Genomic DNA, 12,962 nt, shown 5'->3' with positions numbered 1-12,962 from the left:
AGTCTTTGGATGTGATCTCATAATTTCTCATAATTCTGTCAGGGGGAAAAGCTCTCCAATTTATCTTGTAGTGTCAGTAATAATAATAACCCTTTATATGCGTATGGCGGTTTCTGGTTTATAAAAACGTTTACATTTTGTATCTCGCTTGAGTTTCACTGCAGGAAAGAAAGTATTGTTTACACTTTAGGTCTTAGGAAACTGAATCCCACAGAACTAAAAGAACTTGTCCAAGCTGACATGGTCGGTCAGTAGCAGAGTAGAAACAAGAACCTGGGTACAGTAATTCCCAGCTCATTGCACTTTCTACTCTGTTATAATGCTTCTCCCTAATACATGTGGACTTTCCACGTTGACCTTTCTCAATAAAGTCAAATAGCACCGTATGAAGGGATCTTGTTTTCTATTGGTCACCTTGAGGAAGTTCTTCTTACAAAAGAGTGAGAAACTTCTAGAAGCCAGAAGACCACTACCGGAAGAAACTTCTAGCAACATGCTAGAATTGTTATGTCAAACTCACCTTTTCAATCATATTAATCAATGTAACTTCTCCATCTTCAGGTAATCCACCCATGTATCGTTTTTGGAAAGATGGTCTGCATCAGCAAGACAGCCCTGCACCTGACACCGGGACGGCACGTATGGTAGAAACCACGGCCTATGCTTTACTCACCAGTCTGAGCTTGAGCGACATGCGTTATGTTAATCCAATCGTCAAATGGCTGTCTGAAGAGCAGAGGTATGGAGGCGGCTTTTATTCCACCCAGGTAACGTTTCTTTGTCTTGAGACATGTTCACGGCCTCCCGCACCACACAGTCAACACTCATTCTGGCCTCCATGCTTTTGCCCGCCAAACGAGCAAAGCACAGATATGAATAAATGACTAGAATCAAAGGACTCTTAGAGGCTGTCCGCACTGAAATCCTTCTCATAGAGAGGAGGAAGTCAGCCCGGGAGGGTCATTCAGGGAGTTAATGGCAGGGCCAAAATGAAAACTTGCGTCTCCTGACCGAAGCCCGGTACTTCCTTTATGATTCCTAATGACCATGAAGGGCTAGTAAGGTGATCAGCAATTATTTCACCTCCTATGTAATAAACAGTGGCCACCATGTGGACAAAAATAAATAAAAAGAGAGAGACATACCAATTGTTAATATGTTTATCTATCTACTGACCAATGTAAACTCATTTGAGTTTGTGCATTTTACGTTATAACTAACTATTATGTAGTTGCATAATATACATCTATATTCAAGTTTATCTCAAATGGTACTCATCTTCTCTGTTCCCTGGATGTTTGGACAATGACAGAGTGTGTGAATATGTATATAAAATGTAGAGCTGGAGGGGTCCTTCAGGGTTACTTGAGTGTTCATCTAATGTGGGGAGGCGAATGAGTTTCATCGTGGGTACCACTGTGGGCCTGGGAGGAAAGAGTGCCCTGTTAATCCGCACTGGCCACTGTGGACATGGGCAGAGCGGGCAGCCACATATTTGATCTCTGATCTAGTCACATTTCCTAATTTTATAGATGAGAAAGATGAGGTCCAGAGAAAACAAAGTCCATCCATTTATCCCTTCACCAAATACTTGTTGAATAGCTACCGTGTGTGTACCTACTAAATCTAATGGGTGCCAAGAAAGATCTGCGACTTGCCCCCGTGAAGCTTACATTACAGTGGGGGAGGCCAATGAGGAACTATACATAAAAGTATTCCAAATTGAGATGAATGTTCTAAAGGGCTGAAGGAGGATATTAAAACAGGATAATGGGAAGGGGGAACTTATTCGTGGCCTTACTGTGGAGATTTAAGCCGAGACCTTGAGGAAGAGAAGGAGAGAGTCATGCAAGGAGTTGGAGGCATTCTGCAAAGAGTGACTTGCCTGAGGTCACACGCTCAGGATATGTGGAGAAATTAGACCTGAGACCACATTTTCTTCCCATCCTGGCTAACAGCAGCATCCTTACTGGGGAAGGAGAGATCTTCCTTCCACCTCCAGACATGGGTCCTTAACTAGTTTCACTCGGCCAGCTGTAGTTTCATCTCCAAATGCCATCTGGAAGGTGGCTGCTCCACCCTCTCATAAGCAAGGGTATTTGTAAACAGAGAGTATATAAATAAGCTAAACTTACTTTTGTGCCTTGCTGATTGTCAACAGGATACAATTAATGCCATCGAGGGCCTGACAGAATACTCACTCCTGATTAAACGACTCCGCTTGAATATGAATATCAATGTTTCTTACAAGCGTAAAGGTGACTTCTACCGTTATAGGATGACAGAGAAGAATTTTATTGGGAGGCCACTAGAGGTAAATGACGGACTTTTCATAATATTTTATAATTGGATGGGAGCTTTGAAATCATCTGTTCCACCCTTATTTTACAGATGTACCTATCCACTGCTTCAACATAGAATGAGTACCTGCTGTGTCCTAAGCTGGGGTGCCCGCTATGTCTCGGGCACTGGGCATTGAAAAAGGAAAGCCCGAAGAACCTGTGTACTGGAGGAGACAGGCATTTAAACAGACAATGAAAAAGGAGAAGCTTGATAGGGAAATGGGAGGACAGAGGGGGCCTCCTGAGCCAGGCTGAGAGATGAAAGGAGTTTGTCAAACGCATCTAGATGGGAGGGTTAAATCTGGAAGAATCAGAATGAGTTAGACAGGTGAAGAAAAGGGAGGAACATTCCAGACGTGGAGAATGCACACAGAAAGGCACAGGTGTAGAATAAGAGAGAAGACACATTTGGGAGTCTCCCGGTGGTCTCACCTGGCCTGTTGCACGTCCAGACTGGGGCCAAATTGGAATTCGCCTTTAGGTCCCTCAGCAACTTGTTCCATGTCCTTTGCTGTTACTGGATTCTTAAAAATGAAAACTGTGGGGCCAGCCCCGTGGCTGAGAGGCTAAGTTCTCGTGCTCTGCTGCAGCAGCCCAGGGTATCGCTGGTTCGGATCCTGAGTGCTGACGTGGCACCACTCATCAGGCCATGCTGAGGCGGCATCCCACATGCCACAGCTAGAAGCACTCACACCTAAAAAACATACAACTATGTACTGGGGGGATTTGGGGAGAAGAAAGAAAAATAAAAAATCTTAAAAAAAAAAAAAATGAAAACTCTGATGGCCTATGAGAATTTCCCAAAGAAAAGGACACATTGGAAAAACTAGGTTCTATATCAATAATAGTAGTTGCCAGTACACAGCTACTAATACATATGTTCCTAATTACCATGTTGTAGATTATTTTAAGGTATATTTAAATATACAAATAACTGGGAATTTTTCTCAGTGTCAAAGTACATAGGCAGGAGAAATAATATTTAATACAAAAATTGCAAACTAGCAGCCCATAGTAAAAAAAAAAAATAGATACATATGAATATGGATATAGACATGGATATATTCCAACATTTAAAAATTCAGAGATTTCAAACAAAGACCTGAATTTCAAAATCTCTTGAAAAAGTGAGAGATCTGGCAACCGGGCGCCGGCAGAGGCGTGCACTCTTCAATTTGCTGCAATCCCCACCCGCCACATGACAGATATATGTGTGTTCACATCCATACTTGCTTTGTGCCTGGGCCTCCTCAGGTCTTTGTGGTTTGGGCCCCTTTTGGTAATGGGAGCCTTTCCCTAGGAGCATTTAGAATTCCCCAGAGATTCACATACTGAGCCAGCAGTCTAAGCTGCAACGAGGAGCTCTCGGCCTGAAGAGCATGGTAGGCCCATTTGAGACAGCTGGAGTTACTCTTCTCTACAGGGGTAATGCTGTAAGGGGCCCCTTCTCGTCTTGAAATAATTTAAACCTCAGCCCACGATGCGGCCTTCGTGTGAAACCTGGGCTGTTTTGATCCAGTTTGGAATTCTTCCTCCAGCATTTCCTAAAATGTGTTCCATGCAAAAACGTTTGGTGGTCAAGCAAGTGTGGGAAACTCTAGTTAAAATGACGTTAAACACGTTCTTTCCTCCAGGATACCCCTGAATTTACTATGGGTGTGATTAAGTGTGATGACTCGCGGAAGACTGGGCAATGGGCCCCACACAGTGTACAACATTTCCCAAACTTATCTGCCACTTATTTGTCCATGGAACCCATTCCTCATGCAGCATCTTGATGCACTGGCTTCCAGCAAATCCTGCTGTATTCCATCAGGGAGAACAAGAAAGTGGACTTATCTACCTACATTTACTAAAGTTTGGAGGAAGTGCTGACAAACTTTTGCACACACTTTGGCACTAGCATGCTAAGTAAAGGCAACAGCAGGCTGCAGCCTTGGAGGGAGCAAAGAACTGGCTCTTTAGGCCTCATTTTGATCATTTTAGGCTCAAAATGCTCTCTCCCATGCCTTCGACAAATTAGGGAGCATTTGTATGATGAGTTTCTTCAGGAGGGAGAATTGCTTAACTCAGTTCATGTCTTCACTCCCCTCCTTACAGACTAAGTAGAAGAGTAGCAGCACCTAACGGTTGCGCAGGCTTAGGTGGGGTTTCGATAAGCAGAGACCAGTGGGAAGTGGAGTTAAGACAAGCCATCAGGAGGTGGGAGAGGGGTGCAACGGGCAAGGTTGGAGGGGCAAAGATAGATTGCACTCACTTCGGAGTTACGTTGAGGTTCCCCGTTCTTGGTGCTAATGAAAACAGTCTCCTTTGGCACATGGGATGCTGATACCCGAGTTAGGCACTGAAAGGAATTTATTCAGTTGGCAAAAGGAGGTGAAGATCCAGTTTTACCATAACCATATAAAAATGAAAATGTAATCAAAAGTGCCCCCTGACATGTTGGTTTTGCTGGCTTACTCAGGAGAGCTCAGCTATCTTTTTCACATGTAGAAGGGAAAGGGGAAATGCCAGCATTTTTCAGCGCCTACTCTGTGCATAGGCTCTTCGATGCTTTATCCACTGAATCTCACAAAAGCTCTGAGAGCGAGCCGGCAGGTGTCAGCCCACCCTTTTCATTGCTCTCTCCTCCCTCCATATTAAATGTTAAAGAAAGCATGGTGTCTCGATCTGCCTTTCCAGGTGCCTCTCAATGATGACCTGGTCGTCAGTACTGGATACAGCAGTGGCCTGGCCACAGTGCATGTAAGTGTTTCATGGAGAGCCGACTGCATTGGGCGCTGCGTGTCTGCCTGAACTAAGTAACACAAAAGAAAGTTAGAGACTTTGCCACAAAGTTACAGAAATCTGGGCTTGGGTAATCATGACTAAGGTAGAATTCGTGTATCTAATTCTTTTTAGTTATCTTGGTAGCTGTCCTCACAATTTATTTTTGAAAATGGCTGCTAATCTTTGTATGTACAAGGTCTGTGTATCTGTGGAAATTATAAATATATACATATATACGTAATTTTTATGGTTATACATGTATATGTATATAATATGTATTTGTATACAAACATACATGCGTACACATGTTTTCCATGCTTTGTAACAGTCACATCTCATTTATCCAGTATCATTGAGGATTGACATATTCATGTAAGGGCTTACATTTCTTTTATTTTAGCCATTTGGTAGTTGCAAGCTTTTTCTGGTCTGTTTATGTGTGTCCACACAGTCTTAAACTACATATTCCAAGCATAAATTAACATTCTATTGATTATTTTAATTATGCTGTTAGCTTTAGCATGTATACGCCTTCAAAGACTGTTCTGTCATTTCTAGTTTCTCTCAATATACCTACTCCTGGCAGCACCTTTGCCCATCCACACACACCATGATTTGTTTACCATGGTGGTATGTGGGTTAGGTGAAAACCACACTTACCTGCAGTGTTGTATGTAAAATTAGAGTGTACAGGCTCAAGGACCAGAGTCCTTTCATGTAGAGTGAGATGCTCAGATTTGACTACATGGAATTTGGACCACGGTTCTGCCTGGCCAGAGGGTGTTTTTTGCTTACTTTGGGCTTCTCAGCTATTTTTGAAATTGTGGTTTGCTGAAAGTCCAGTTGCTGGGAAAATGGGTCTTTAATTTTCACCATTTGCACTGGATTATGAAAATGATACTTTAAGCAGCCCATTTGCAGCAGTAGAAGTGCCATAATAGCTTTTCCACTTTCCCGTTTTAAATACAATCTTCTTGTTTGCTTGTCCCAACATAGGTGAGAACGGTAGTTCACAAAACCAGTACCTCTGAGGAAATTTGCAGCTTTCACTTGAAAATTGAAACACAGGACATTGAAGGTAAAACAGCATGATTTACACTAGAATTTTGGCAAAGCATAAAGTACGTCAGAGAGCTTCCTTAATTGGGAAAAAGATGCTTGCTCAAAAAACAAAATTTCTTAATCAATTTCTTTAGCAGGTTGACATCCAAGTAAACATTACTGTCATTTATTATAATGAGGTAACTTTAATAAATTTAGAAGTTGATATTAAATAACTTTAAGCTAAAGGTATGCACTATTGATCAAGAAATTGCTTTGACTACGTTGCTTTTTAAGAATGTAACTAATTGCAAAGCCACAGAAAGGTCTAATTTCAGAACCTTGAATTTCTGCTGCTTTTGGGTCAGCGTTCTAGGACCTTTCTAGGTTCTAGGTCATTCTAGGACCCTGCATTTCTCTTATTGCCCTGTTGGGTTTCCATCCCTTACCTTTTCTGTATTCCAGGGAGTCTGACCCACGCACATTTCTCTGCCTCCATCTTCAACTTGGTCTCTCCAGTATTTATGGTCTTTTATTAAGGTGCCTTTTTTTTCTACCTGTGGCCTTCACATTCCCTCTTCTGGGGGGGTGGTTCTCCCCTCCCAGTCCAAAAGCAAGTCCACTTGCACACTCCAGTCCTCCTGTAACCGTGGCCTTGGGGTCAGGGTGCGTGCTGCTCCTCTGCCCTGACAGCTTCCGTTTGTGGCTCAGAGGCCTGTTCCTACAGGAAATTTTCCAACTACAGCAAATCTAGGCATCTGCTCATCCTCCTGCAACCTCCCCAAATACGTTACCAACAGCATTTATCTTAAAGGACGCTTTCTTTAAATTACAAGTTCTTTGCATGCAGAAAACTGCTCTAATTATTTAAGACTTCTTGGTATTGTCAGTAGCCATGAATTGCCATTAAAATCACCAAAAGAGCCAACTTCCAAATCACAAATAATTTTTAAGTGTGTTTAGAAGCCTGCTCATTAATGATTCTGTTCTGACAGTTTCCAAAATAGCTAACAATGGTTTACTCTCCTTTTTGTTGATGTTTGCTTGTCTGTTTGTTGTATGTGCCAGCATCCAGCTACAGAGCCCACGGCGACTCAGAATACATGCGCATAGTAGCCTGCGCCAGGTGAGCCCGTCTCCACCAAGGGGAGTATGCACTTCAAGGTCTCGCTTTTGCCACGGTATTATTTCTCCACATCTTTCTGGAGTTTCAACATAGCCAGAAGTTGCAAAATTGTCCACTTTCTAAAATGCAGAACATAATGGGTATTCCTAAATAGCTACTTACGAGACAGAACAGCTTTGCTTTTGCTCATGTACACATTTTACCTCCCGTTTTTGGTCACCTTCTAATTTCAAACACTATAATATTATTTTTTTCTGTCTTTCAGAAAGGTAGAGATGTGATATAAGTATTAGGAAAAGAAAAAGATTCTCTCATCAGCAGCTTCTACTCTCTGACTTAGAAAAGTCACATTTGCCCGGTAAAATCAGTTAGTGGTCTTCAACTCAGGCTGCACAGGAAGGTCAGCTGGAGAGCTCTTAGGACTACCCAAAAGGCTGCCCTCACCCCCAGAGGTCATTCTAATTGTGACCAGGATTGTGGATGACTGATGCCGAACCCTCTGCACACTAACTCCAGAGGCTTAGAGTGGCCACTGTATTCATTTCCTACTGCAGCTGGGTAACAGTTTACCACAAACTTAACGGCTTACAACAACACAAATTTGTTATCTTACGATTCTGGAGGTCAGGAGTCCTAAAATCAAGGTGTTGTCGGGGCAGCATTCCTACCAGAGGCTCCAGGGGAGAATTCACCTCCTTGCCTTTTCCGGGTTCTAGAGGCCGCCTGTATTCTTTGGTTTATGGCCCCTTCTTCCGTCTTTGAAGCCAGCAGCACAGCATCTTCCAATGTCTCTCTGACTCTGACCCCTGATGCAGACATCGCATCTCCTTCTCTGACTTTCCTGCTTCTTTCCCTTATAAAGACCCTTCTGGTTACATTGGGCCCACCCAGATAATCCAAGATAATCTCCTATCTCAAGATTGTTAACTGAATTTCATCTGCAAATCCCTTTTGCCTCCTGAGGTAACATATTCACAGGTTCAGAGGATCAGGACATGGACGTCTTTGGGGGTCATTATTCTGCTTACCACAGGCACCATCCTAAAATGTTTATGAAAGTGTAGGTTTTTACAAGTACATGTATATACCTTAGCTATCACACAGAGCCATCAGTCAGTGGCAGAGCCAGAACTAAAACACAGGCTTCTTTCCTCTTCTTTCCATCAGACCTCAGTACCTCCTGCTGTGTTGTTTCCTGAACTCTTCCATTCTCAATAATAGCGATTTCTATGGCTGATATTTTGCTGTTTTTACCTATAATCACACATGATGTCAAAGCCTTCCATATGGATAAATTAGAAATTCCATAGACTGTGTCACAGGTTAGAGCTGAAAAGGATTTTAGGGATGATATAGTCCTCCTCTGATTTTCGAGACCCCGAAGAGGTGAAGTAACCTGCCACGTTCTCAGAGTTAGAGGCAGAGGCAGGGCCTCAAACCAGACCCTGAAAGCCAATCCAGTGTCTAAACCACCACCTTCAGTCAGTGTGATCCCAGACCGCTGACCTCGAGGAACAACACGCTCTCTCTCACCTCCTCCTTCCCAGTCTTTTCCCAGCCTTGTTTGTGGTCCCCAGCCCAGTCGCTCTCTTCTTAGGATTCCTTCACCAGGCAGCCCGCTCACAACCCCTCCTTCCTTCCCTGGCCAGTCTCTCCTCTCTGTTCCCCCTCAAACACCCGTCCTCCTTCCCTACCGTCTTCCCATTGAGACCACTCTTTCCCAGGCAGCCTCCTTCCTCCTAAGTGCCATTCCTACTCTTGGTTTCCTCTCTTCTGGGGGAGGAGGCGTGACCACAGTTGTCTTTAAATCCATGGCACTTGTCACAGGGTGGGATGAGCAGACTTGTTCTAGGGGGAGCTAGAATGAATGCACAGGACCCTACAGCGAGGCACCTAGCGTGGACACAAGAAGGGCTCTTGGGAAGTGGATTGGGACGCCTGTGAGGCAGCCCCGACCATGAGGTACTCAAGGGACCTTCAGCAATCAGCTTACTTCTCCCAGCCTCTTCTGTGAGGCAAGGATATTGGCCCATCTGACCTCAAAACTTCTTTCAGTTCTAACGTTCCACAGCCCTGCTCTACCTAAAAAGGCTCTCACCAAAGACTCGTTCTTTTGAATTCATTGACAGGAGGCCTAATTCCACATTGTTAATATAAAAAGAAAGCAAATAGAGATGCAATATCGAATATTCATTCTATCCTTTGGTTTTTACAAATTGGGGACAGAATGTTCAAAAAAGCCAGGTGGAGTATGCTTTTGGCTCTGCGCTGCTGAATTTGGGTTGGATAAATTCCAAAAGTAACCGTGTAGTACTTATTCATGTGAGAAATTCTTCCCTTCAAATATTCTCTCTCCTGATTTTAAAAAAATGCCAGCACACAGTTTCTCTGTTCAGGGGGTCTCTTTCGTGTACTTAGCTTTTTACAACCTCTCTGTTGTATTCATAAGAAAAGAAAAAAGGGATTTCATTTTCTCTCCTCCTCTCGGAACAAAATGCCTTTGGGAAAGATTGCTGTCTTTGGCAGCAGGCAAAGGGCTTCTTGAAAGGAAGGTTTCTGTTCCATGGTTGAAACAGTCGCCATGGCAACCAGTCATCAAGGCTCCAGCAACTTTTCACAGACACTCTCCACTCGGGAGGCCCTCCTCCATCCTGTTGACAGAGCATTTGCATCTGTGAGCGAGCGTTCTCTGCTTCTGGTGACACTCACCCACCCAGTTAGGGAGATGTCCAGATGTCATTACAGTTCCCAGTTGCCTTCTGTTTTGTCCTAAATTGCTAATTTGGTGAAGAATGGGGTTAGATTTTTACAAGCCAGAAATTTTGTAATATTTTAAATTATTATGGTAAATATTGCATCTAAAACTTCTAATAGGGTCTGCTTTATCAATGCCCTATAAGGTGTGATTGGGGAAAAGAGATCCCCTGCCACCTCGCTAACTCTCATAATACCTCCCATTTCACTAATACTCATTCCTTTAGGTGAGATCGATTCATCTTCCCCCCATGAAGCTGCTTTCTCAGTTTCATGCTTCAATCGTGACTGTTCTCCCAAGCTCCACTCTCAAATGTCCAGCTGCCTCTCAAGCATCTTGACGTAAAGCTGGAACCTGAAACTCAGCCTTTGCAGAACCACACTGACCCTGCCCCAGCCCCCAGTCCCTGACCCACCAACTCGCTCCTCTTTGAAATCTTCTAATTCTGCTTAATGATCACACCAAGCCTCTGTCACTCAAAACAAAGCCTTGGAATTATAATCAATTTAAAACATTAGTTTGTACTTCTTCAAAGTTAATTTTCCAAATAAGAAAATGAGCTCTAGGAAAGGAAGATGATTTGCAGAAATCCTTCAGCAGAACTGGGATAAAACCCACCTTTCCTGATTCCCCATTTCAGTGTTCTTTTCTCTCTTTCCAGAAAACGGAAGCAAATCTCCCATTTTACCCCTTTTGCCTTTCTCCTTAGCTTCCCTACAAGCCACAATCCCTAGACAAAGGATAGTCCTTGAAACATTTTTTAAAAATAGAGTATCTCCTGTGGAAATTTTAGAAAGTAGAGAAAAGCATGGAAAAGAAAAGCGATAAACACTTAAAATCTCACCATCCAGAGAAGGTAACTGCTAGCATTGAGTGTATTTCCTCCCAGCCTTTTCCTGAATATGCTTATTGAGCCTCTTTCCAATCTACAACTAATTCTTCTTTGCATATGTGCCATGAGGAAAAGAACTAGAATGAGAATCAAGAGACTTGTGCAGCTTTGAGGTGAACTGGTCATGTGACCTTGAACAAGTGCCTTACTCTCATCCTCAGTTTCCTCAACTAGTTAGTTAAGAGCTTGGACTGAATGACTTCCATGATCTCCTCCATCTCCAGAATGGTGGTCCATTGAGATTACTGGTCAAGCGAGTAAAGAGCTAGAGTAATGACTCAAAGTTCACTTGCAACTCTAAAATTCGGAGACTGCAACTCTAAAATTCGGAGACTGCAACGCATATGTAGAGAGGCAAATAAGTGGAGACCCAAATTCAAAAATTAAAGCCTACTAAGGAATAGGGCCTTTTCTTAAAGAATCTTATCCATTTATTTATTCCATTTCCTAATCTCTTTTTTTAGCTACAAGCCGGACAAAGAAGAGTCATCTTCCGGGTCCTCTCATGCAGTAATGGACATCTCTTTGCCCACTGGCATCGGTGCAAACCCAGAAGACTTAAGAGCTGTAAATGTTTTCTTTTAAATATTGCTATGGATGCTGGGTTTTCTTTGCTGCATTATTTTACAGACGAAGCTATTTTCTTTCATCCTCATATGTCACTTTCATAGAATTTCCCAGAATATTCTTTCCGAACCAACAATCTATCTAAGTTATGATTTTTCAAGGTGAAGTGGGAGCATGTACTTGCATGGTCCAAAACATGTGAGTGCAAAGGATAACATGTTCAGACTTTTTTTGAGAGGAGGAGCTGCTTCGCTTCCTGAGTAGTGGATTACACTCCATGAGCTAACACTGCATTTAGGTGAATGCATTTAAAGAAAAAGATCATGGAAGTAAATTCAAGCTTTTCTCTTTCCTCTCTTAGCTTGTGGAAGGGGTGGATCAACTATTAGCTGATTACCAAATCAAAGATGGACATGTTATTCTGCAACTGGATTCAGTAAGTTTCACCTCCCGTAATTCTTCATTTACTATTACTCTTCAGAATTTATAGGTTAGATATTATGAATCTCTTCTCTCCTATAATTTCCTTAAGCTTTTAATTTGTTGAACAGATTCCTTCCAATGAGTTCCTTTGTGTTCCATTCCGGATATTTGAACTCTTTCAAGTTGGGTTTCTGAGTCCTGCTACTTTCACAGTGTATGAATACCACAGACCAGGTAATCAACTGTGCTCTAAAACTTCTTCAGAAGACTACTTTCTCTTTATTACAGAACCTTTAGAAATCCACTAGAGGCCTGTAAATTTCATATAGCGCCTCTCTCAGGGCTCACTCTTCACAAAAGTTCCAACTTGGACATACAGACTACTGCATGACATTGAGCAAATCATTTCACCTCTCTGGTCCTCAGTTTCTTCATTTTTCAAAATAACTGGATAGATTGCTTCAAACTTTTAAATTCTCTGCCTCAAGTTTATCTTTGGTGTTCACTTTCGGTATTCATTGCACCTCTCCATTTGAGAGAAGCCCACTGACCCTACTACTTCTTAATCCTCCCAGAATCAACTTCTGCTCCATCTGTATCCTCATCACATTTTGCAGAGAGCTCCCTTATGTCAGTTGTCAAATGGCATTGTAATTATTTGTTTGCATGTCTTTCTCATCAACTCCAGACAGAAGGTTTTCATCCTTGTGCCCCTAGTCCCTAACACAGTGTCAGGTACATTTTGTGTATCCGTGAGTATTGAATGAACGACCCCACATGGGATCACTCAGCCACTTCTGAGACTGTTAAGTGATTGGAGAGCTCTTTTGTTCACAAGACAGATGACTCCACTTTGGGCAGTTCTACTTGTTGGAAAATTCTTGAAGTGAACCAAACTCTGACACCTGTTCAGTCTAGTTTTATCATTTGAAATCACATAGAACATGCTTAGCCCCTCTTCCCCTTGAGAGATAGAATATGAATATATATATTCATATATATATATATAATATATAATTCATAATATATAATAGTCACACAATATAT

General features: G+C 42.4%; 1 protein-coding gene across 3 annotated transcripts in view; it reads left to right on the top strand.

The window, feature by feature from the left end:
* The window catches only part of C5 (complement C5), a 90,334-nt gene that overhangs the window by 60,583 nt on the left and 16,789 nt on the right, over positions 1 to 12,962 (top strand). For all 3 annotated transcript variants that reach the window (XM_046646774.1, XM_046646757.1, XM_046646765.1), the window contains exons 29-36: positions 562 to 767; positions 2,162 to 2,314; positions 5,025 to 5,087; positions 6,108 to 6,189; positions 7,221 to 7,278; positions 11,390 to 11,492; positions 11,854 to 11,928; positions 12,044 to 12,149. In XM_046646774.1, coding sequence (XP_046502730.1) covers positions 562 to 767; positions 2,162 to 2,314; positions 5,025 to 5,087; positions 6,108 to 6,189; positions 7,221 to 7,278; positions 11,390 to 11,492; positions 11,854 to 11,928; positions 12,044 to 12,149 — 846 coding nt within the window. The remainder of the gene's footprint in view (positions 1 to 561; positions 768 to 2,161; positions 2,315 to 5,024; positions 5,088 to 6,107; positions 6,190 to 7,220; positions 7,279 to 11,389; positions 11,493 to 11,853; positions 11,929 to 12,043; positions 12,150 to 12,962) is intronic.

Source organism: Equus quagga, chromosome 1, assembly GCF_021613505.1.
Source record: "Equus quagga isolate Etosha38 chromosome 1, UCLA_HA_Equagga_1.0, whole genome shotgun sequence".
Lineage (NCBI taxonomy): Eukaryota > Metazoa > Chordata > Mammalia > Perissodactyla > Equidae > Equus > Equus quagga.
The sequence above is the reverse complement of the archived record's forward strand: the minus strand, read 5'-3'. Positions and strand labels throughout refer to the sequence as shown.